The sequence below is a fragment of the Columba livia genome, chromosome 9 (genome assembly GCF_036013475.1).
Source record: "Columba livia isolate bColLiv1 breed racing homer chromosome 9, bColLiv1.pat.W.v2, whole genome shotgun sequence".
Classification (NCBI taxonomy): Eukaryota; Metazoa; Chordata; class Aves; order Columbiformes; family Columbidae; genus Columba; species Columba livia.
In genome coordinates, this window is record NC_088610.1 from 18560923 (window position 1) to 18587264 (window position 26342).

General features: G+C 42.6%; 1 protein-coding gene across 2 annotated transcripts; it reads right to left on the reverse strand.

Moving 5' to 3' along the window:
- Positions 1-915: 915 nt before the first annotated feature.
- MOGAT1 (monoacylglycerol O-acyltransferase 1) lies at positions 916-26207 on the reverse strand. 2 transcript variants are annotated; one of them, XM_065074106.1, is made up of 6 exons: positions 25297-26207; positions 14864-15039; positions 14252-14453; positions 11402-11576; positions 7526-7725; positions 916-4495 (listed from the first exon to the last, which is right to left on the reverse strand). In XM_065074106.1, exons 1-6 carry the CDS (start codon positions 25388-25390, stop codon positions 4341-4343), a joined length of 1002 nt encoding a protein of 333 aa, XP_064930178.1. In that variant the 5' UTR covers positions 25391-26207; the 3' UTR covers positions 916-4340. The 2 variants fall into 2 exon arrangements, with proteins under 2 accessions (XP_064930178.1, XP_005513156.1); XM_005513099.3 differs by having other exon boundaries at positions 14864-15042.
- Positions 26208-26342: the final 135 nt, after the last annotated feature.

Below are 26342 nucleotides of genomic sequence, written 5' to 3' on the forward strand. Positions count from 1 at the left end.
CGCAGGTAACATCACTTACCTATCACGAGCAGTTGTGCCCAGGATTCGTGTTGCTGCAGCGCTTTGAGAAGCATGAAGATTTAGTTGCTCTCCATTCCTCATTTTTCTCCATTTCTTGCTTTACAGGTATAACTTGCTTCTTTTTAGTGTTTCAGCAAAAACAGGATGTGATGTTGATCCATTCATTGATAAACCATGACACACCTCCCATTTACACACATATGGGTATAATGAGACTACTTCAAAGCAATCTGAGGCCACTTTTCATGCATTTTTTTCCCTTCATAGCATACTCAGATGCAAAGTGGGATTGTTCCATAAATAAAGTATTAAAAGAGTAATAAAACACAATCAGCCTTTCCCAGGCTTGGGAATTCATACTTGTCACTGCAGCTGCTATTCTAAACATTGCCATACTTTTAAAAAACCCTAAAATACATCACCGTTTTAAGGTTGCTGCTTTTCATTTTCCCAACAGGCAAAAGCAACACTTTTTTACCCCAAGTGGCTATTTAGTTCCCTGCTTCCTAGAGTTATGCAGAGCCCCTGCAGGTTTGTTCTCCTTTCTAGGGTACAGATACCAAGACTTGGACTCCCTGATGCAAGTTTCACTTGAAATTCAAATTTATCCTTAAACTCAAGTTGAATTCAGCTCCAAAGGCTGTTAGTTCACCAGTTCCTCAGAGGAGTCACCCACTCTCCAGCAGTCCCTGGGTGCTGCTGCAGCCCATTCATCCATCTGTCCATCCATCTGTCCATCTTCACTGTCCCCTGGTTTCTGAGCATATTATGACCACCACCTATAGCTAATCTAATCTGACCTCTTGAGCTCAGTCAGACTCCCACGGTCCACAGGATGGTGCCCTTACCCAATAGCGAGGATGCATATTTGAATTCCAGTCAACACAAGCACACTTTGGTACAAACCTTTATTATCTCACACCTCCCAGCCACAGCTATCACTGAAACAACTGACATTCGTATTTTACAAGTACCATAAAAAGTTAAAGTGTAAAATATGCTTTGTAGTTCACAAAGCCAAAATTATTGAGGATCAACTTTCTGTAAACAACAGTCGGCAGAGAGATGTTTGCCCACAAGGGAGCAGGCAGGCGTCATCAGCTGGAGCGCCCTGGGGAGGCAGTGTTTGCATGGTACACAGGCACAGCGTCTCGCTGACAGATGACCAGCTTCCTTGGGATTACCTGTGACATTAGAAGGCACAAGGAGAAGCACACCACAAAGCAGGCCCAGTAAGTGTGGATGTCCTACCAGAAATCTGAGCACTACCCGATTCTTCTCACTGCAGCTGGGGAAGGAGGTTCTCACCATTCCTGCGAGCTGCTTGCTCTTGCTTTGTGAAGCATGAACCACAACAGAACACTCTGGTGACACTTCAGCTCCTTGTGGCTGCAGCAGCGGCAGCATTGGTGCAGGCACCAGCCACATCAGCTCTACAGCTTCCAGGGCTCAGGCCTTTAAGGTCAGTGTTGTAGGGCTGTTTTACAAACCCACATGCTAATACAGAGGTAAATATTCTAGATGACACCAAGCCTATCAGGTTGAGAAACTGATATTCCATTTTAGAATAGTCCTTGATACACTAGACAATTTGTAGTAGTAGTTTGGAAGGACCATCAATAAGCAATATGCAGCAGCTACTGAGCAACAATATATATTTAAATAGCTTGGAGATTTTGTTTTCTTTTTTCCTCCATCTTCCTGTGTTACAAAGCAAAGAAAATTTCAGTAGTCAGAGGAACACAATTCCTACTTGTTCTAACTGTGCCAGTTATGGATGGTACTCAGAGCCCATAAGTAATATTCTCATGGAATTCAGAGGTAAGCCTGTTTGTAAGGTACCCTCTGGACCAGATACTGCTCCCAAATCAGTATTCATGTATTCCCTCAAAGTTTTGGCTGGTTTGATCAACAACAAGCCATTGTTACTTCCTATGCTCAACCGAACACTAATGCTTGTAAATTTACATCCTGAGCTTCTATATCATTAAGGCAATGGGAAAAGAGCAGACTGAGAATGAGAGGAAATATCTCATTATAGCAAATGATCTAGGACAGAACCATCTGACACAGACACAAATTCTTCCATCATGAATAATCAGCACTACTCATCAAGGCAAGCAGCAAAAACCCAAATCCAAGCAAAATTTCTCACAACTGGCTAAGAAAAAAACGACTTTTCAGTGCTCATCAGTTCCTACAGTGCTTGGGACGCTGGAGACATCTTCCCAGGCATCAAACCTGCCATGTTCAACCTCCCTAGACACTGTCCTTCCAAGAGCTGAAACAATCCTGATCTTAAACTTGTGTGAAACACACAGTCAGTGCTTCCTCTTCTCAAGCCCTGCTCCTCAAACCTGTTTCTGCTGAACAGTAAGGCATCACTCAATATTTTGTATGCATACATAGTCCTTCAGAGATCTAAACACAGATCTAAAACCAGGGATAGATGAGGAAGTAAAACATCCACACACATGGCACCAAGAAAGCTCGAGTAGAGGTGAATTGTGGGCATACTGATGGCAGTCTCTCAGGGAAGAGGGGGCTGCTTCTTTAGGCATTCTGAATTTGAGCCCCGGCTCCCACAGAGATATCTGTCATCCTAGAGAAGTGAGAGCAGGATTCAGTGGCTCAGTGCTGGTCACACCTGAATGACGGGCACTTGGAGGAACAGCCCTCCTATGGAAACCAGCTTGTTGCTGGAGCACATCAGATCAACATTGATCTACTCTGTATAGCGAATATTTAGTTGGCTTTAGTTCATTAGGGGTCCGCTCCGTAGGAGTCAAGATATTTCCACTTTTTAAGCATCTTCATCTTGCAAAGATTTTTTTTTTTCCCAGAGTTTTAATTTTTTTCCCCAAAATTCCATCTGCATTTCTTTCAAGGAGGCTCCAGCCCAGCAAGCACACAATGTGTCCAGTGCCTTTGTCCATCCAGTGCTACCATTCCTGGCAGCCCCTGAGGCTGAACTGACCCAGCTGCAGATGCCCCAGGCTGCCTGGCAAGGCTGTGCACCCAGCTGATGTAATACTCAAGCACCAAAACTGCTTAAAGAAAATCAAATACTCCAATAAAACCAGATCTGCAAAGTCCATGTGCAGATAAAAAGCATTTACTAATGGAAGGATTTATCTTGTAAAAGTTCAATAATATACTATAATTCTCTTCACACACCATCTCCAAGACCTGGGCATTTTAACTGAAAACGAGTTTAGCTAAAATTTGTCTTTTCTTAAATGGATATTCACATTTAGGATAAACCTTCTCTCAAATTTAGGCACCTGGTTTATACAAAAAGCATCCTCTTAAGCTGCTGCCCCCTACAGCTGTGCTCTTGCTGCCCTGGCAGTTCCAGCTGTGTCACACTGCAGCACAGCTTTCCACACACTTCCCCACATCTGTCAGTGGGGAAGGAAAAGGCGTTTATCAAGCACACTTTCCTTGGTGATGTTTCTGAACCAGACTGAACAAACTGTGTTCTCCTTCCTTCTGTGGAAGAGCATATGATCATAATAAATTTGCACAAGGTGTAAAGATCATGATCGCCTCACTTGCTTCCTCAATACACTTCTCCCGTCCTGTGCCTGACATCTCCTCTGAGGCTGGCACTACCAAACAAAGCTGCATCATCTTCCAAACTGGTGATCCAAAGCACAGCTTGTCAAAAAAAGTCACAATGTTCAGTGTTTCCCACTACCCAGTGTATACATGCACACAGAAAACTCAGCACACTTCTCCAATCACAGGGTTTGTTCTGCTCCATAACTTGAACAACCCCCTTTTGCTGATATCTTGTTCAAGGCAGAAAGCTCCTTTTTATTTTTCAATTCACATGTAAATGGCTTATAACAGCCATCTGCTGAAAACACAGACCTTCATTTCTATGGAAGAGCAGCAAGGTTTTCTGAGTCAGAGAATCATCTGATGTCATGTTTGATACATGCTGGCAAGCCTATCAACTTCTAACCAAACACTTCTCAGGTTTATACTTTCCTGCTCATGATCTCATGCTGGGGCAATTTCCTCTGCTCAAGCCACGGTTTGGTACCACAGTGGTAAGAACATCTGTGTGGAGTCTCTCACTAGTATTTCTGGTACGGAAGAACCTAAAAGGACAACTCAAAACAGCACTGGCTTTAAGGCTCACACCCTAAGGATTTGTTTTTCCCCAAGAGTAAGATAAAAATCAATAAATCATCTAACAATCCCTTCTTAAAGTTATTCCTTACACAAGGATAATTACAGATTGCAAGAAAGATATCTTTCAGCATACACTGTTTTCTTCCACGAGATTTGGAATTCCAAATGGTAATTCGCTACTCGAAGACGAGGGATTTATGCTCAGGGATCCCATAATTTCTTTTGTGTTCTTCAAATAATTGTCTTAGTTTCTGCAGATACAATGCATGTAGCTGTTCAATCTCTTCAGTGGTGGGGTTCAAGTTCTGTTTCACATGGATGGGGCTTCCCACTGTAAATCAAACACAACAGCAGCATTAACTTAACTGATGCCCCTTTTAAGTAGAACCACACTCCCTCATGTACCAGCTCCACCACAGCTTCCAGCAAGGTGGCAGAATCACAGCACAATTCTCTGGCCCTGGGGCCTGATCCTGCCTCACACAAACCTGAGCTCTGGGTCTGGTTCTCCACTTCTTCTTTGCTCAAGTTCAGATAAAATGAATTTTAAAACCCCATCATTTCAGTCTGGCAACAAAAGAGCAAATGAGAAGGGAGTTGAGCTCTAACTTGAAGGAGTATTTTACACTTCAGAGTACAATCCCAGAGGTCATGTGCTGTCTTGTCATCCCAGTAGCACTCCACAAATTCAAAACTGCATTTAAAAAAATGTACCTTCTCACTGTCTTCTGTTCTGATCCAAATACGAAATGTATCCCATGTGAGAGACATGCCTGAGAGGACAATGGTACCTTCAATTGCACAGCCACATGAGCAGGACTGATGGAAATACAGATATCTTCCGATTTATTCAAAATGAGTATCGGAGCACCAGAAACGTTGTTAGCTACCTCAGCCTAGGGAGTGGTAGTTCATAAAGCCCTCAAAGCCTGTAAGATGCCTCTGAACCATCCACTGCCCACAAACACCATTCCAACCAAAACGTTCTCCAGGCATTGCACAAAGCCTGCTACCTGCTCTGTCAGACCGAGAGTGAGCACAGGAGGCAATTCCACGGAGGTCCAGGGAGCAGCCTCCTCCTCTGCCAAAGCTATGGCTAAAAAGCCTGTGATACGCTATGAGAAGCTTTCCACGATCTCAGTCGTCTTTGTGTGGTTCAATCACTACAGACTTTGACAGCTATTCTTGCACTAGAAGCACTGAGAGCTTAATAGATTCAACCAAGATTACAGGTGAGCTCTGTAGAAATGCAGAAAGTTAAAAGCACCCCCAGGAGCTTTTACAAAGGCACCTGAAAATCCCTTTCAACAGATGTTGCCACTTCAAATTGCATGGTGTTGACTAAAGGAAAGTCTAGTCAGAGCCACAAAGAGGCTGATTCTGCATTTTTCCTGCTGCAGCTTCAGCTGCCAACAGCTCTTGCCACTACATGGTGCTGAAATTCAGACTTTATGTGGCAAGGGGCGGGAACCCAGCCCCGGATTGAGCAATATCTTAGGGGGTGTGAAATCAATATACATCAATACAAGATTTCCAGAAGCATGAGTGGGAACACCGAACCACCCTCAAGCCCTTCTGGAGCAGTCTCTTCTAACAGTGGGTATTTCTTGTGGTATTGGAAACTACACTCATCTCTCTAATTTCCTGTGCAACTTTAAGCAACCTGCTCAATTTGGTGTTTTAGAGTTGGTTCTATTTCTGAAAAGCAGTAATAATTTTCAGGATAAACAAAAGTACTTGTCAAGCCCAAAGCATTCAGACTTCACAGACATCGGTTTTGCTGAACTGCATCTCCTTAACCACAGCTTCTGAACCAGGAGGAAACTCGCTGATACCCATGTTGTCACCACAGCTACCCGGCTCAGCTGGAGCTCAGTGCGACTCTGCAGCTCTCAGCAGCTGAGTTAACACCCTCAAAGCCGTGTTGAGCCATACCCAGATCCCCCCAAGAATGCAGGGACATGGTGATAGTTTTCAAACAGGACGAAACAGACACCAAAGGTAAGGGGTTTCTGGAGCTCATACAACAAATCCTGTTGCAAGACTCTGGTCTTGCTGATTTGAAGCACTCCCATGCTTTAGCCATGGATCATCTCTGCCTTGCAGTAAATATTACAATGATGAAGATTTGCCTCAAAGTGAAAGACATTTTAAGCTTCAGAACAGTTCGATGTGTTTTCTGCAGTTTTTCTCTGGGCTGATGACATTGCTGTGATTCCAATGCTTAGAAAACATTTTGGCTTCAAAATAAGTGACATTTTTTGCCTGCCTGTGCATAATATGGGCTTTAAAAGTTAAATCTTTTATAAAACATTTAACTACATGCACTGTTAAGATACAGAGCTGCATGAAATTTAACATAAAAAGAGCTATATTTTTGTCTTAAATATTTTTATTTGATCCATACTGAAATCAAATCATCCCTTCATCAAAGGAAGAGCCTTCTTAAACATCCCCTGTGGAACACCAGAAAAGCTCTATTTATTTATACTTTTCTGTAGAAACAGGCTGCAGTAGTTCACTCAGCTCATAACCTAAAAATCATTTATCTAAAATATAAAGACATCTAGCTATTCTCTTTGCATGATTCCCAGCACAACTTTTTTTAAAGGTGTGGTTGTCAAGAGCACTAGTTAAACCCACTAAAAATCAAAAGACATTCAGTCCTACACTCCAGTGGGTATAGGTGACCAGGGCTGAAAGGTCTGGGGGAAAAAACTCTCTTCCAAACTGTCTGTCGATATGGCATGCATGCTCTCGATTAAACACAAACGGATCTTTCCATAGGGACAAAAGCCAAAAGGGAAGCTGCAGTGCCATGTGTGCAGCAGCAGTGTGCGACAGTGCTGCCGCAAGGCTCCCTCTCCCTTCCTCCTCCATCCGTCCCAACAAGCGCGGGGTCGGGACTGGTCCAGCTGGAACACCCAACCGCTGCTCCTCTGCAGGGCTGAGCAATGAAGGTGCTGGGCATCTTACAAAGTCACTGCAGCACCCAGAACGTGCAGTCACAGCTGCAAAGCTGTGGCAGCCCTCTGGTACCAACTGCACAACCCCTTGGTTTTGCTTAAGGACTGCTGAGGATAGAAGCCTGTGAATAACTGCAAATGAAGAACAAGATTTGGCCTGGAACAGAAAAGGGAAAGAAGAAAAGATCCCCTCCTTTAATTGAAGTAGGACAGGAATTTAAAAAAAAAAAATAGAAAAAGAAAAAAAATACGTATTTTAAACCTCATATGTTTGCTTTAGATGCACAGTGACCAATTGTCTCTGTTAGAACAGATTTATATATTTACAGATATTAGTAGTACACTTATGCATTTTAAACATTTGCAAAAGCATTAGAGGCACGCAGGGAACTTACCAACAGTATGAATAGGTTGCCTGTAAGGTATTAAGCCAAAACTGTATTGAAATATCCCTCTAGCATGAAATAGTGGTAAAGCAAAGCCCATTTTCTTTTGCAACTTCTCCTGTACATTTCTGAGCCATGAACCTTTGGGGTTTGCAACTTGCTTGAATAGTTCATTTTCACCAAAGGAAAACACTGGGACCAGATGAGCCCTGTAAAACAATGAACACACTCAGAATCCCACATCAGCCTGCACTTGCACTGCAGTTCACATCAGCAGCGTGGAAATGGTTTCACAATAACCAGCACAGAAAGCTTTGGCAGCTCAAGACCTCATCAGCAACAGGCATTCAACTCTTCGGATCCGCAGCTGCTTTGGTTTTTTTGTTGTTGGTTGGTTTTGGGGGTATTTTTAAGTGCTAGCATATAGCTAGCAACTAGCTTGTGGGCAGCATTTAGCTGGTTGCTACCCGTACAACTTTTTATGACTGTTCATAATAATAAAAATGAATAATTGTATATATCATAATTATGACTGTGATCTTGTCCAGCACTATTTCAGCAAGTCCACCCTTGTTCCACTGCATTTTCTCCCTTGGCAACACAGAAGCCTCATTGCTAACCTAATAATGCTCCCAGCTGGGCAGCGTCAAAACCAGACCTTAGCTTTCCTCTGCCTTTTGACCGGAGCAATGCACGCACATGATTTCAGCACAAAGAACGTGATAAAAACCAGACATCCTTACAGACATAAGTGCACTCTCAAATTCCTCTGCTGACCAATTGCGAGTGAAATCCTGCTTCCTACAGACTTCTTCGAAAACAGCCTTAATCCATTATTACCAGGGGTCAAATCCTACCCACAGAAATTATACTCACTCACTTTGGCTCCTCCACAGCCTAATGAATTCTCTTTCAGTCCATGAACTGGCTTGGAAGGAAAGGCACTGATTAGCTCCTGGACAAACTACTTAGGCTGATGGAATCAGTGCAGTTGTCTCCAAGAGTCAAAAACACCACTATATTTAAAACCTTGACTGCAGTATGCTTTTTGATGAATGCTTAGTTTCATTAAATAGTATTCTACACAGTTTAAACAAAAAAGAGAAGGGTAATCCTAAGCAGCCTCTGAAGGATACAGAGGTGTTTTATTTGCTTTCCTTACGTCTTAACTTCTATATCCTAGCTCCATTCAGCCCACACTACCTTTGAGAAAAACCTTACAGTAAAATAGCAGCACTGCTATAATACTGTCAGGATAAATTACTGCAGAGCTCTGAATACCTGAGGAGGAGGCACTAAGGACAGAGCTGGCTGGAAAGTACTGTGGACAATCAAAATTCACCTGTATGGAAAAACAACTGCTTCTACAGCTTCTCAAGCCTGAGGACCCCAAAAGACTATAATTCCCACTCACTGACCCGTGTCTGCTCAAATGTTCTTTCTCAAATAGAGCATATATCACCCAGCCACCTGTAAAGGAAATATCGGAAAGCCTGGTACACACTGTGGCTGTGTAAATACTCCACTTTTTACTACAACACTAAGACAAACAGGAACATCTTATGGTGCAACAGTAACCTCAGCCTGTGGGATTTGCTTTAATCTGGTAAAGGCTTTTGCAAGATGCTCTGTAGGAGGTTGAGACAGAGAAATAAGTAATTTACGATTGTGAAACAAATGATAAGTTAGCTGATTCATCATTTGTGTCATGGCTATAGGATTTCTTCACTTCATATCTGATATCTGTACTACCTTGGACCAAAATGTCTTTTCCAGATGTGCAGAAGACTTTTGTTGACACATTCAGAACAGATTTGACAAGTTCCTAGCTGACCAACCACAGCTTCTCTGTGCTGGCATTACAGAAGCCAGGGCCAGAAAGCACAGGTCTCCACATTGCCCCTGGTCTCCACATTGCCCCTTCCTCTCTTGGTATTTGATGCTGCAGATCAAAAGCACCAGAAACATATGCAGGCATTGACAGCAGGTGATTCTTCTCATCTGCCCCCCTGAAGCATTCCTCATCCTTTCCACTCGAGTTGGAAACTTGTTTCCCATTTTGTTAATTGTTAGAAATAAAATGTTAAAACCAGAAGCAATTACTGCATGTCTTTGAACTCAGGACTGCCAACAATGCTGCAAGAGCTGTAATGCCGAGAGTCATTCTATCCTACCGTCCCACAGCCCTACTGTAGAGAAATGAAGTCAGGACTCCTGTGCTCCATGTAGAAGTGTTTTTTCTCGCTGGTGCTCAGATCCAGCATGACTTGTAGCCTGGTGGTTAAGGTGACCATGTGCACGATGTAGCTCTCAAGTCCCTCAAGCAGAAACAAGCGTTAAACAAGCCCTCGTGGAGGGCTCTGGACAACTAATCTTCTTTCTTAAAGTAGCAAATCAGCAAATGCTTGAGCAAGCACCAATGCAAGCCTGAGTTTGTAATAAATGTCTCTCTTCGCACCTTAAAGAGAGTCCGTGCCTCATTCGCTACAGTGACTCTAGAAGACTAATCCTCTTTCTTAAAGAGGAGGGCCATCATTTCAAACAAAGGACTTCATAAGGAAGGAAGTGCCATTCCTGTGTTTTGTAAGTGTCCTGATCTTGTTGTTGTGTGTTGAAGATGCTTTTGAAATCAGGGCCATGAAAAGCACAGGTGTATCTGGTTTCTCAATCCAAATCAGTTTAGATGAGAGATAAACACCAACCTTTGTGATCTGACAGATCAGATGTTTATGGACATGTTAAAGACAAAAAAAGCCCACCACCTGAATATTCTTCTAAACTTTATGGTAAAAAACCAGAAAATCTACTGATAGTGTTTAGGATCCCACTGGATTATTCAGCAGTTGAAGAGAAATTGAGTAAAGACTCATTTGGCTATTAATGTCCTAATTTAAATATACAAGTATTGTTTCTGGGTACAAATTAGACTAAAATGTTACTTTCTATCAGAGAACAGGTCCTTTATCAGACTTCTTGTGATATGTGTAAAAAACCCTCTTGGAACATTTTGACACAGAATAGTTTCTAGAAAAGATGGACCTTAGCATCCTGTGTGAAAACAGAGAACCTAATCTTTTCAGAGACTACTTTTTTCCAGTTATTAGTTTAAAAAACTGCTAAAGATTTCTCACAACTAATATTTTTTTCTCATTGTTTTCCATGTCAATATATAATCTTGGGAGTTGTTCAGAAAGCTAGGCAGGAACAAGTCATTGGTTCCAATATCTCTAATATACAAGACATCTAGTCCAGTCCAGCCCAAACACAACACCTTATACTGTGTTACTCAAAAGATGTTAATACCACCTCTGTTTAGTTACACACTGATGGCTCCTGAAATTTTCACCCAAAATTCTCAGAAACTTACTCTTGCAAATAACAATTTTCAAAAGAAAGTCTTTAGAATAAAGGTGAAAACAAATCTTCCTAGACCACAATTTTCAGTGATTTAATAAAACAGGGCCCGACTTTCTAATATTTTTTGTTTGCCTAGAATGGTAAGAAAATTCTATCTTAATGTAACTTCAGTTTACACAACAGAAAACAGAATGTCTGCTCCACTCAGCAACAGCAGCCAAGATTTACTAATATTGTTTCATAATTCTTCCTCTTTGCTAGTGCAAAGAACAATTGAAACACAACACCAAGATATGTTAATGACACCTACTGCTTACAAATTATGAAAGCCAAAGGGAGTTTTCAAAACTCCCAATTGGATCTGGGTTGACAGACTGGCTCCTATGCCAGCCACCTGCACGTTCTTAGAATTTGAAAGAGTCACTTGTCTAACTATATGAGTTTACTATATATATAATACGAAAAATATTTAAGAATCAATCTGTATTCAAAGCATGCTTACTACAGCAGCCCAGATGGGAAACTTACCCATGTTTCAAGGCCATTTTAATAAAGCCCTTCCTCTTGAGGATGTTCAAAGTTAAACTTCCAGGATGTGCATTCAGGGATTCCTCTGCTCCTCCGATCACAATGACCGATGCATGGCCACCTCCTTCATTATTCAGCACATACGAGACACTCTCCTTGGATGCAGAAACCATTCCTTCAGGAGCAAACATTTTAAGAGTGACTCATTAGATTTTCCTGTACAAGTACAGTGAAATTTAAGAAATATTTTTAAATATATAAACAATGCTTAAAAATGATCACAGCATAGGACAGGGTTCAGAGATTTCGTTTCAACCCCTCACTCTGCCACAGATTTGGTCTTCAGTAAGTCCTTTGATTTCACACTGATGAGCTAAATGCTGTTTGCCTGCCGCAGGGATTGTGGGATCTTCAGGGAAGAGTGTGTTCTTCTGTCCACTGAACCCCCCCTTGGGCAGATTCCGTGCCCAAGGAGAGCAGAGTTGAACAGCAGCAGATACCCTTGAGAGGGAACAGCTAACGCCACAGAGCAGGTGCACATGAACACAGGCACAGAGGGTTTAAAAGCATGAATAGAGGACTTGTTAACTCAAACACGGATCTGTGGTGCTAAGCTGAGCCCCTTCATTCTTTCCAAAGCTATAAAGCAGCAGCTCCATCTAAGGCAATGACCCAACAGCATCAGAAGCAGCAGCAGCAAAGGCTCACTTGTACCATTCCCAATTACTGCATCAGCTCATTCTCTAGTAATCAGGACCTGGCAGTCATCAATCTGTTCAGGCTAAAATAGAAGAATATATGAAGCTTTCCTCATCCTAATACTTCTAATCAAAGGCACACTGCTGTACAAGCCTTTAACATCCACTTAGACCTTGCTCTGAACTTGGTGCTTTGGAAGAATCTCCTTTCTAACACATACACATCTGACCCCTCCAGAGTTCTTTCATGCCCTGAGTTTTACTTCAAAGGCTCATAGTGGTACTACTCACCTAGATGCCATATTCAATTACATTGTATTGAATTAATACAGTATAAATGACAATATAGAGATTAAGCCCAGCTTATATTGTTTTTTGGGAGGGTTTGGGGTTTTCGGGGGGGTTGGGTGTTTTTTGGTTGTTGGTTGTATGGGTTTGGTTTTGTTTTGACAAGGCTAGTATCAAAGTATGCTCTTCTGGATGCCAAGCAAATACTTCATTTCCTGATACCCATTTCCTTTTTTTTTCCTACCAGGGACATTACAACATGGATCATAAAAATCTCACTGGAAAGGCAAGATTATTGTGATATAGTTTTAAGAGCTGGCCACCAAGAGAAACATCTTGCTCCTGGAGCAAGTTCAGAGACCTCAGTAAAAAGATATTTCCATTTGCCATATATATCTTCACAATCACTGTTGCTCTGTAAAATGCTGCTGATCTGAGACTCGGAAATAACCTGCTCGTTCGCCAGTCAGCATGCAGCTTCTCTGGAAGAGAAAGCAAGAGCCACTGTCTTTCCCCAGGTCAGATTTGTGTCCCCGCTGAAGCGGAGGTGCCAGCCCGTGTGCAGGGCTCTGCTCCCTGCTCGCTCACAGCAGCTCGTGGTGCAGCAACTGCTGCAGCCTGGCAGGTTTGGGGACAGGGAGCAAGCGACTGGGAGATGAAACAATGATTCAGGAGCATGGCTTTCCGTACAAAGAAGATTTTGCAAGTGTTTTATGATTTAACTGATAATCTGCATTATACTGAAAGTCCCCTCTGGTTTATCAGCCACACACCTGTGAAAAGTGAGCTACAATGCTGACCATTCTTTACCATGCTTCTTACTCAAGTTGTTTTTTACTTAAGGTAAATATTTGTTCCTATGGGTCAAAATGCCAAAACCATGTAAAGCTGACTTCCAAGCTAGGCAATGTTTAAAAATGTCATCTGCCATCCCTGCCAACCCCTTAACTTTGCAAGCATGAAATAATCCCCTCAGAAATAACATTTTCATGGAAGGGCATTCTCTAGTATGTTGAAGCTACATAAATATGCAATTCTGATATTAATTTGAACAATATCCTAGGCATATTTCTATGAATGGAGCAACTGCATAGCTCATCTGGAATCACAGCATCCATGCTGCAGTCAGGAATAAGAGCTGGATCTCTGTCTCTCAAACCTAGTCTTGTGCACCAGACCGTACTTACTCAAATGCTCTAGCTTAACAAATTTAGGTAAAATAACTCCTGTATTAAGTCACTGAGGGGGAACACTAGTCCTGATTTCATTATACATTCTTCTGTTCCCCAGACTTTATTGCTTGTTATTTTTATCTTTTATTACTGCAGTACCAGTCATGAATACCACCCCTTTGTGACAAGGGCTGCTCAGAATAAAGAGGAAAAAAAAAGTTCTTGTCTTTAGAGTTTACATCTCCATTAAAATTACACAGATTTGCAATATGGGACCTCAGTGAGAAGTAGGTAATTAACTTCTGACTAGAAATATATTTGTAATGGTAGAACTTTAAGCCTTTCAGGTAAGAGATTATCCTCAATTTGTTTTACAAGTGTCTGCGAAATGACTAAATGTTACAAATTAATATGCCCTTCTCTCTTGTAAATAACTGGTACTTAATACTGCTGTCTCATAGTTCAAGGGAAAAACACTTTTTTTCAGAAAGAAAAGTTTAACAAAACTATTAATAAAACTTTTCAAATTGTTTTGCAGCAACAGTTCATCATAAAACAGAGGTTGAATTAACACCAACACTGATCCTTCTGAAGAGAAATTACTTACCATTTATGGGTAGAGGAACAGACCCTACATTTGAAGCAGAAGCTATAATACAGAGCAACAGCTGAGACATTCTGCTTTTACCTACCAGCACTCATTACGTATTCTCTGAAGAAGGGACAACTGAACCAGATGGGCATGATATGAAGATACGGAGTAAGCCCAGGAAATAAATTTTTGAAACTTGGACCGGTGCAAAAGTTTCCAAATGCTCCAGCTACCAGGACCCCATGAGGATGAAAGCCAAGTAAGTAGTTGTAACTTGGATTCAGATCTGAGGTTTTTATAAGCTGAAAAATAGAGACAGTGGAGGACATTATATACTAGCCTCAGAAGGATTCTCAAAACCAGCAAGCATGGAGATTATACATTGACAGGACACAGAACTGATGACAATTCATCTCCTTCTGAGCACTTTAAATTACTGTCCTGTTTTGCAGCTGAACAAAGTCTAGATGGATGTGTCTGAAGATATGTCTAACATTTACTGTGCTGATGCACTATCTTGTGACCTAATAGTCCAAGCAGAAAATCAGCCCCTGCCCCTTTTTGTCACTAAATCTCAGATTCCTTATGTTTTAAAAATAAGCTAATCCACCCTGGAGTAACTATTTAAATTTTATCAAAGAGTCTTAGCTCATGGCTATTCAAGCCACCTCTGTTCCAATATTTACAGTCCTGTGAGAAGCATTTTACTCACGTGAATGGGAAAGTATTCCCTAAAGTACTTCCAAACAGTCCAGCCTCTGACCCACTGGGACCGTCTGCCCCCTGTGCTTGGTGTTTCCCAGTCAAGGTAGAGCCACAGCAGGTACAGAACAGCGAGGAACCAGAACCTGCCCAGGATCAGGATCACGAAGAGTCCACAGCAAAACTCTGCTACACGAGACAGAAAAGGAAACCATAACAACCATTAATCATGCCTGTCTCCTTTTAAGACCTTGAATTCTCAGCCCTGATAATTTTATTACCAATGCTACTCAAAACGCACAAAATGTAATTAGTTTATTCCACATTGTGTGAATGTTGTTACACTGAGGGTGAAACACCTACAAGGATGTATCACCTTGGTCTATATCTCTTAATCTACTGCACAACTGGATGAATAAGCTTACAATGACGCTGGTTTACTTTAATAAAACAAAGCATAAGCTGAGAAACAACACAATTGTCTTCTGCCCATGGTGGGGGCGAACACTAATGTTTGGTAAGAGAACATCTGGTTTACCTAAGGCAGAATAAAAGGAGAGAGCAAGAGCTAAGAAAAAGGTGATGATCCAGTGAATGAGAAGGGAGGAGAGCTAAGGAAGGAAAGAGGGGAGATGGGGCCACAGCAAGATCTCTTTTCTAATAACGGGAGTGGTGTCATAATTTTCCCTTTCTATTTCTTCATTTCTCTACCTATAAAATAGGGATGGTGGCTCTGTTCCCTGTGAAAAGTGCTCTGTGACTGGCCGAGGAGATGCACTAGACAAGACCTAAACATTAAGAGGTTCGATTTCAGCATCTAAACATGCCACTGTTAAGTGGAAACTCACCATCGCTACGGGAACACAACAACAGTTTTAAGTCCTGATACTTTCAGACGCAGGTTAATACAGAACGTACCATCCTACTACAATAATGATATGTAGGAAGTGTATCATACACAATTTGAAAAGCCATTAAAATTTGTTTGATTAACAAAATGTGTTACTTTGGGGCTCAAGCCTGAAATAATGATTCAGGGAAACTCCCTGTAGAAACATTACCTTTGTAGCATTTGCAGAACTTTGCGCTCTTGCAGCAATTCAAACGGCTAAGGACGGAGTGTGCTGAAGCGCAGTTCAGCAGTACCTGTAGCAGCCCGCTCGCCCCCCTGGCTTGGGAACATAACACATCAGCCTTACGGATCAGAGTAACTCAGCAGACACTGAATTCCAGGTTTGCAAGGAAGCTGGGGCTTCAGCTTCATGCATTTATACAATGGCAAGCAAAACAGGACCCAGTCCTCACTGGAAGTCTCAACAAGCAGAGTTGTAAGAAACAGGTATTTTTCTGTGATATTTTACAAAGCAGAAGTAGGACTTGTATGTCTCATAATTGACTGGCTTTCATGAGGGCAATATGCTGTTATGTCCTAAAAGGAGTTGCACCAGTGAAACATATTGAGCTAAATACAAAAGTAAACAGAGAGGAGTTAAAAGATAACAGAACTACATCAGGCAATAATTTGGCCAACACAATGTAAATATTACCAGAATGGAAAACTTTTAAATAAGTAGGTGAACAAACAGTAAAAACCATCCATCCTAGTTAAGATCAGCTTCATTCAAGAAAGAGATTCCTTGGGCATCAAAAACTCACAGCAGATTCCCTATATCAAGCAGGTTTCAAGCTGCTGAAATTCAGAGCTTCACTTGGCCTATGGGCAATGTTATGTTCACTCCAACCTGAGCACTTATTTTTTCTGAACTTGTGCCAACTTGCCCATGTACCCAGTTTGACTGTGCCCTCAGAGTAGAAATGGATATATTGTCATGGGGTGAGAACTACTGCAGAATCCAGAAGCAGACAGGGCAAACAAAGCTGCTGGTTAGGTTGAGTAGGAAAGGGATGAACATTCCCATTTCTGGCAGGAAATGAACCGAAAAATAAGAGATTGCATTTGCTCCAAGGAAGGGAGAAGGGAACAACCATAAAGAAAACCAGAAACAGGATCAAATCTACTGTTTTGAAGAATACTCCCTGGTCTTGCACGGATAAGCAGCTTGGTAAGGGCTGTAGAAAAATACCACAGCTAACTGAGGCCCGCAGACCTCCAAAGCTGATGCGGAAAACTCCCCAAAACCACAACAAAGGCTTCTATGGTACATCACTAATGCAGGAGGAATAACGTAGCTGAAAGATGACACTCAATTCCACAGCTCCAGAGGGAAAACTCAACTGGAATCCCATACCAGCAACAAAAATAGGGCACAAAAATATTTTGAGGAAAAGTCATTACCTCTTCTTTCAAGAAGAGATCCTGAAACTACAGAAATTTCTAGGAATACTAACCTGGACAGGATGCCAAGGTTCACAGCCTAAGTTTGAATAAGTATGAGAAGTTTCTTTTTAATTGCCATAAATCAATTAATTTCAATTTTTAATGCACAAATTTGTAAGTATTTATATTTCCTACCCTTCCTTGCAGAAGGACTTTTGGCTCAGTGCAGAATCACATGGCTTTTTACTATTGGTTTCCTAGCCAAATAGCTGAAAGGCGCTTTGGATCAAAGCATCCTTGCTGTGAGCTAATTATATCAGCAGCACTAAGTGCCAGATAGCACTGTTTAATACTATGCAGACAAACATACACGAGAACAACAAGCTCATTGCTTTGCTTTAGGTAGAACACGTTCCTGCGTGCATATAAGGTATGGGGAGATAAGCGTGCTGTCAGCACTTCCTAAGGGGAGCTCAACATCTTGTAGGACAAAGCCTATTTATTATAGCATCCGCAGTGAGACATGCAAAGCAAATTCCTTTTACCATACCTCCTTATTATGTCAATGAATTAACAGCCTGCAAGATGAATTAAACACTGATGACTCAAAACCAATGAGCTCATAGACATAAAACCAGTGTTTTCTCCTTCAGAGAAGACACTGAGTAAATAAATGGCAATCACTTCACCTAAATTCATAAGCAAATTCCAGGCAAAAGGTGAATAACTTGGACTTTGGTGCTTTACTACATCATTGTCTCCTTGGATGTCATTCCAGTGTACACTGTAAGCAAAACCTTTTGCTTAAAGCTTTGAAAATAACTCTGTGGCATATTTGAACAGTGAGGGAAAAGGAAAATTATATGGATTAAAAGGCAAATCATGGCCATGGGACTCCGAACGTACAGTTTGCCAGCCAACACTGGTGAGACTTTATATCCCATTTCTTCCATTTCCCCATTTACAACATGTGCATACTCATCAGCTGCAGGAAATGGATGAAAAATACTACACATGTTAGCTAGCAGCACTGGCAACCATCCTGCCCAATGATGTTTGAACACCTGACGCTTCACTCATTAAATAGGCTCCAAGTTTGCAGCTGTGGGCACCAAATTCAGAAAATAGTTAAAGACCACAAAGAAAGGAAGTAGGAAACCAACACATTGGGTGGGGAAACACAGGTGATTCCAGCAACTGGAAGCTCCGAATGCACGTGCAGTTACTAAGGAGACAAAAATGCTTGAGTAATACCTGTTCTGAGGGCCACCAAATCTAAGGTTCTCCACTAGAAGACAAGCCTCCCATTGCTCTCAGAGCAGTCACAGACCATGTCTGGCCAGTGCAGGTGTATTCTTAGTGGCCACGGTGCTCCTCTCAACCCAACCAGCACTCCAGGCTCTCTGCAGCCCCCCCGGAAGCCACGCAAAATAGCTCACACCGAGACCTCCGGGTTGCTCGACAGCTCAACACATCTGAACTATGAGCCAATTCCTGCTGTTTCCCACATGCCCATAGCAAAGTTTTCTCAAAACACATTGTCAGTGAGCTGGAGACTGTTTCAGAGTCCAGCAATTTGAACCTCATCCCACAAAGCGTATGATAAACAGGACATCTTTATCCCATTGGCAGTCTAGTGAATACACAGATAGAAAAGTGATTTTTAATATTGTACTTCTCTGGGCTTTGGGACTACACGTGCATACCAATACACAAAGCAAGGTGAAAAGCTCATTTCTTACATCTTACAGAAAAACATCTTATATTTCTTACAGAAAAACAACAACAACAAAAACCTACAAACAAACAAAAAGCACACAGAAAGATGGCATATTTTGAACAATCACATAGATGTACCTACAACAGATCAGTACTTTCTTCACCTTTAGCCTTCAGAGCAGCAATGCCTCCAAGCTGGGTGCCTGAAGAACAGAACATTGGAGGCAACACACAAGGAGAATTGCACAGTGATGTTTTTGTTCCTAATGAACATTTGCTCCTCTCTATTATCCCCCGAGGTAGCACTGACAAGTTGATATTGGCATTTAAAAAAAGAGATTTCCTGCTTAGTGGATTCTTTCATTCAGGGAAAAGAAAAAAAAATAAATCAGCCTTAATTTCTGGAAATACTTTGTAAATTATTCATAAATTGTAAATAAAGGGCTAGAAATTTAACTGAAATAACACATACGGCAAACGGACTCCAACAGTCCCACTAAAGCAAGACCTGAGGCAACAGGAGACACCTGAGAGGAGGCAACCAGCCAAAGCAACAGAAAGCAAGTTCACACCTCTGCAAAGCACTGCTCTGCAGCTCTTACAGAGAAAGTCTCCTTATAAAAAATGGAGTCATAATGTTAGTACTATCCTGTTTAGGGCCAACTAGTCTGTGCAATGCTGTCAATATACAGTTTCCATCAGAAGCCCAGGAACTTGCTACCACCTTTTACCCATGGCAGATATGGGCTCCCAAGCAAACAACAAGCTAGAAATTTATTTAAACTAACTGCACTGGAAAACTGTTGGAGTCCACAGGAATTTGGTAGCCATTTCCATGACTGAGGTAGTAAGGAGGTCAGCATATGATGAATACGTTTCAGTGTCCTGTAGCAGAGGTCCTTTGTCAGTTTGTTGGTCACAACTGGGAGCCCCAGTCACAAGGATATTTGAGCATTCCTACCAAGGGAGCTGTATTTCAACACTACTATGATAACAAATACAAACCCTCAGATGCCAAGCTTTGGAGGCCAGTTTAAAGGCTTGTTTACTCTGGAATTTGGTTCCAGCTCCCAAGCAAGCAGACCTTCCATTGGCAAATACCGATAAACTAGAGATGCAGAGCACTGAGCAGTATTGACTTGTTGATAGCATGGTCTGAATACAGTAAATCCCCAAGTTACTGATTACCAAATCCTGAGACAGCATGCCAAATTTAGTCTACATATTTCCTGCTTCTTTAATTTCTCTTTAGGCATCCACTATCAGTTATGTTCACATACAGGTTGCCAAGCCAGGGCCTCTGGCCTGACACAGCACAGCCATTTTTCTCTTCTTATTCTCAAGAGATGCAAAAAAATAGTATACAGAGACATAGTTCAATTCCCTCCTAAAGACGTAGTTAACAGAAGCAGCATTCCTAGAAAAACTAGTCAGTCAAGCACCAGTAAGTACCCTGTTATTCTCCATGATCACACATTAGCACCTGCCCATGGGCTGGCAATAAACTCTGGGGACAGATGAATACAGACTGACATAAACAAGTAGCAATACCTGCCAGCCTGCTGGGAAAGGCTCATAGAGCTTGGCAGAGTTTTCTTACGTATCAAAACACAGGTTTTAAAAACGGCTTTGAGGAAGAATGAGGTTGTTTTAGTTAGCCAGCTACAGCTGATGAACTAAATCAGTACCAGATAACAAAATATCACTACATGTTTGAGGAAAAGGTTATTTTTGCTTTAGCACATTACACTGACACCTGCTTTCCCAACACTTACAATATCTTACTCTGTGGAAAATGTTTAATCATTTTTTTTCTTTTAGGGAAGCCAGATCCACAACTCAAAACTGTCTCCAGCCAGCTTCAATTAACAGAGTGCTTCATGCTACACGTACAGAAGTTCAATCAGTAGACATGGGATGTACTTTAATATACACCAATGTCTTTAGCATATTATTTTGTGGCTTCATGCATATTGAAGCATACCTTTTATTAGGTACTGATTTTGTATTATTAAGTATTTTGCAAATTAACACGGGGTGCACACACGACAGTCACTTCCTAGGTCCCCAGCAGTGAGAAGATCCAGACAGGGAGCCACAGAAGCACCATTCTCCCCTACCTCCACCTTGCCTCAAAGCAAAACCCTGGTATCCGGGTCATAGGGTTAAACTCTTTCTCATTTCCATCTCTAATTGTCTGGACCAAGACACCACTACTCCTCCCAAGTTACCTAGTTCTGCATTTGATTTTGTACATGCCTAAATTCCACCGTCCCTTTTCACATCAAATGCACAGAAGCTGGCAGGAGAGAAGCTCAGCGACTCAGCCTCTACTTTATTTTCTCCAAAATGCTGTTAGCTGATTTGTGTACACTATAGAGGAAGAAAAACAAAAGGCTAAAGCACCTGCAAAGCAACACTTACATCAAATCTCATTGATTTTTCTTTGTTTAAGTTGTTTTGCCTTTAAATGAAACCTTTGATCTAGCTCCTGCCTAGGTACTGATTGCCTCCCAGCAGAAGCAGAACTCACTCTCAGATGCGTGGTACTGAGCACACAGCTCAGCCCTGCAGCACACTTACGCACAGAGGGCAAATCACTGCCCAACTGCTGTGCCAGAAACAAAACCCGACACTGCTTCCTAACAGGAGGATACCAGACACACTAACTGCAGCAAAATTAATTCAGTCAAAGTTATTAAGAAAAATTCATCCAAGCTTAAAAACAAAGTTTTCATGCTAAACACCAGAGACATTGTTGCATTCATCCATGGTGACAATTTATTTTGCGTATATGTATCATGAAACCTACAGTACACCAATGGGAGTGGTGTAACCTCTTTGCTCTTGTCACCAGTTGGTCCAGCAGCACTTAGGGGCTTGGAGATTTCACTTCTCCAGGCTGGGCTGGCCAAAGGCACAGAGAGATCAGAAGCAGATATTAGCACAGAGCTTCACAGGTAGACATGATGTGGGTGCTGAATGAGCCTGGACTGGGGCCAAGCCTGCTGCAGGACTGCCAGCCCTTGGCCAGGCTAATTAAACTCTAATAACAGCAGTTACAGACATAAAACTACATCAAAATTGTCTGTTTCAGCTTTTTTTTTTTCCCAAAATAGGTACTCTGAAATTGCAAACTTCATATATTTGCTGTTTCCGCAGTGAAACACTAATGACTTGAAATTATGCTTCAGCATGAAGCTGGTTTGGATTTTTGCCCAATACGGCAAGAAACATCATTTTAGCGTTTCCTGCTTTGCAGTTTTCATAGCGTTGGTTTTCTAGGCTTTAGGCTGATAACCACTCTTCTTTTAAAAGAAGGAAGCCCATTTCAAACACTTCTCTTTTTCATGGAACTTTACCTAAACTATTTTAGCTTGCTGCACTTAAGAGCACAGAAGATGGGAAACCATATGGCAGCCTCAGCTGGCACACACTGGAAACTGTTAGACAGGCATTTCTCTCGTCGAATCCAGAAGCTCTTAGGAACAGACTACTGTATTTCAGAACTTATTTTTGCTTCTGGTGTCATGCCTCTGGATAACTAACAGAAGAACCTCTGCTACAATGAAAACTTGTCTTTTCTGTTTGAAGGCAAACTTTGGCAGCTTGCAGTATAGAGCAGGGAAGCACAGGAACTTACACCCGGAATTTTAAAGAGGTTCCTTTTGTATATAATGAAATTCTGTGCACATCTGTACAGCTTTTTTGAGGCAGAGACATGCTTATTCTGCCTATGCTCTGCAGCAGAAGCAATATATCTATAGTGCAGACCCGGGCCAAGCCTGTACGCTGTGTGAAGAAGCAGAACTTTCCTGTTTGTACTGTGCTACTGCAGCTATTTTTTCAGTATTTGTTGACTGATTCACTCTTTCTACAGGTGGTGATGAGATTCACAGTCTTCAACAACTATTGCACATATGTATTTCATGCCAACTTGTAAGTAGTCACACAAGCAAGAGAGCATTTTCAATCATCAATTCCACAATCTCAGAATACCATGCAGCATTACAACAAAGCAAGCTTGGAGAGCAAAGAACAGCACAGTGTGCTTTTTTTATATAAAATTCAGCTGCTCTTAAGGGTCTCAACCAGGAAGATAAAACCAATACTTAATTTTCAGAGTTTTCTATCCAAGTCATATTATGGATTTGAAGTTGTAATAGACTCACGGTCCCCTCACAGCTTACTCTGTATGCCAAATGATGTTTTCACATGTCACTTCCCAGATTTATAGGATACCATAACCTAACTCAGCTTTTGTCTTTCAGGGTACTATTTTTTAGAGTTATCTTACTTTATCTGTTAGTTCTATCAGTCCACTTATGAAGCTATGGTACCTCACTACATACTTTGATAGGCAACTTTAGGAACCATGCCAGTACCCTATTGATTCACTACTCTAAACAGAATCCCTATATCTATGTTATGAATCATTAGTTATCATATGTTATGAATCATTAGTTATCATATGGTGTTATCTATTCATGTTTTCACATGCAGACATTTTTGCATAAGAAAGCCTGAATCTAGAGAAGATGTTGCTTGATATAAACTAGTTCCAGTCATACACCAACCCCCAAACAACACCTACCCCTCCAACCTATCCTGTGATGAACTCACAGTGTTTGATTTGCACTGGGGCATCCCCAGTATGATTTGAAAGTGTCACTTTTGAATTCAACAGGTTACAAACAAACAATGTTTCTATACTTTGCTCAACAGACCGAAAAAAAAAAAAAAAAAAAGGCTGAAAAATACACAATGTCAGAAACCAACCCATTTTTCACTTCTTTAAGTCACTTAGGATTCAGCCACCTGAATTTTCCTGGCACTAAGTGAAACATTTTGGCCAGATCACTCTGTCCTATGACTGAAAGCATACACCTACAAAATTACAAGGTCACCTTGGAGAGCTCTAAAGATAAACATCCCAAGGAAAACATAAGCAGAGAATTATTATTAGAATCAATTTGTCCACCAAAATTTGAGCATTCTTGCAAACAGATTTTTTCATGATCACGTGTACTTGCTACATTCCACGTAACCACCCATGAGACCACTTCTTGTCCATTTTTCCCAGCACTAATTCCCAGGCAGCGCCAGCTGCAGGAGGCAGCTGCCACTGAACTGCAGCACGAGTGGATTTTCTGCAGCCCAATCACTTCCAGTAAGCACAGAAGGATGTGATTTTCTGTAGCAGCGTTGTTACCAAACAGGCTAGGATAAAAATGGTTTCCTTCTGCCACCACTGAACTTCCACTGTATTATCATTGGACCGGAATAATGGGATAGGCCAAGACCTAATTCAATCACAGAAATGTAAAAGCACGGACTATTTACAATGTAGCCACAAGCATGAACTGTTCATAGGCAAATCACATGTAATTTAGAGGTAACATAAACCAGCCAAGTGCTAAGGTTAAATCCGTGAAGAGGGTTCATACCCTCCATGTTTCCCCTACATACACAGATCATTTATGTGTGGGCTAACAACCTAAAACCAACTGTCTGAAAGACATCAGACCAACATCTGAGTGATACTACATTTGCAAGACATACTAAAATGATATTGCTTTTCTCCTAAGTCCTAGACAATCCAAAATGTTCCAACATTTCCAGTAACGCACAGGTAGTCAGTTGCTCTGTACCTCGGAAGAGTTTTGTTCAACACAGACTATTTAATTTACACAATCCATGGATCTGGTCCCAGAGTGCTAAGGCTTATCTTGCCTTATCAAGTAACTCATTTTATCAGGTTCAAGATAACTACCCATGAAAGTAAGATTTGCTGCTATGAATTGGTGTTTAGTGATAGGTGTCTATTAAGATATTAGCAAAATTTACTACAATGGAATAATCAATGGAAAAAAGTTTACCAAGTAAAATCATTAGGAACACTCTCTTAAAGCAAATGAGGACATTTTTCATAAATCTACAGAAGCAGCTGCATTTAAAGCAGTTCACTGTCAATACTTTTTAATTTTTATCACCTAGTTACACAAAAATTTTATGGGACTACAGTGTACAACAGTATTTTACAAGATCAGTGATGAAATCAGCATTAGTCATGTACCAGCCTTTATGCTCACGTTCAGTAAAAAGTTGTTAGCTGTCAGAAACCTAGTGGGCATGTCAATGAGAGGACACAGGCACTAGCTTTTTAAGACCATATTTGAAAAAGAACCTGTAGAAAGAAACAAACACCGAGAAAAGCGAGACAGCCATCCAGAGCTTTCAGGGAAGTGAAAGTTCAAGCCCAGAAGTGCGATGCTCTTGCCCGCCCGGGGACAGCCGAGAAGCCACTCGCCACCCAGCCACCTCTGCTCCCACGTGGAACCACAGGGTGACACACACCAATGCCCACGGGTGACGCTGGTTAGATAAAAAGCCGTTTTTCCCCCTTTTCTCCCTGGGCCAAGGGCAGGAAGGAGGAAGGCTGTTACCCAGCAGGAGGAAGGAGAAGATCCACTGCAGCACGGCGACTGTCTGCATCCTCCTCTTTAGGGGGATGTTGATGGGGGCAAACTCGACCTTCATGCTGCCGGCGGGAGAGCAGCGCGGGGACACACGGACCCGCCGACTCTAGCCGCAGCCGCCGCACCTGCCGCTCCGCTCCGCTCCGCTCTGCCGCCGCGGCTCCGGCTTGTGGCGCAGGGACGCGCCCCCTCCCGCCGCCGGCGCTGCCCACGGCCGCGGGCCCAGCAGGCGGGGTCGGGGAGGGGGTCGGGGAGGGGGCCGGGGCGGCGGCCGCCCCGGCGTAGCCCGCCCCGGGAACCTTCCTCCCCCGTGGCCGGCCCGGCCGGAGGAAACCCGATCCTGACCCGCGAGCGGGCAGAGCCCGGGCGGGCGGGGCGCGCCTCGGAACGCCGCCACACCCCGCTTGTCACAGACACCTGCGACGCGGCCCCCGCGAACACCGCTGCCGCCCCCGGCTCAGAGCAGCGGCACAGAGCCGGGACACCGGCGCTTTGTCAGTGCGAGCAGCCCGGCCGTGCGGGAGCTCCCCGCACCGGGAAGCACCGGGGACTCGGGCGGTTTGTTTCTCCAACGCCATTCCTGCCTTCTCCCAGCCGTGCCCTCGCGGTTAAGACTCTTAAAGAGCTTATGGAAATAGACCAAGAACTTAAAATTTCTCCAGTATTTGGGTTTAATTCTTTCGTTTCTGATTAAACCAGCACACGCGCAACCTCCCCCGGCACTTCACCCGGGGTGTCAGCCACTGCTACCGCCAAAAATAAAAAAATCCCAAAACTTGCAGAGGCGCGGTCCCGGGTGCCCCATCCTCCGCCGGGACAGCGGGAGCCCCGCCGCTCGCCCGGCCCCTCATGGCAACGGACGCCGCTCACAGGGCGCTGGGGCTGCCAGCCAACGGGCTGATGTCACCGCCGTAGCTGCCCGCCGCGCTGCCGGTGCTCGGCGCGCTGCCCGTCTCCTCCTTGCGCGAAAGAGACGTGTGGACCCAATCAAAGGGGGCTTGGTTGAGCTGTCT

What these genes read in the sequence shown, in the direction of transcription:
- MOGAT1 (XM_005513099.3), bottom strand. Translation starts at nt 25,390, where the DNA reads ATGAAGGTCGAGTTTGCCCCCATCAACATCCCCCTAAAGAGGAGGATG. An exon ending in CTTCTCCTTCCTCCTGCTGG is followed by an intron (nt 15,043 to 25,296) that starts GTAACAGCCTTC and finishes TGTCTCGTGTAG; the next exon opens with CAGAGTTTTGCTGTGGACTC. An exon ending in AGAATACGTAATGAGTGCTG is followed by an intron (nt 11,577 to 14,251) that starts GTAGGTAAAAGC and finishes TTGCTCCTGAAG; the next exon opens with GAATGGTTTCTGCATCCAAG.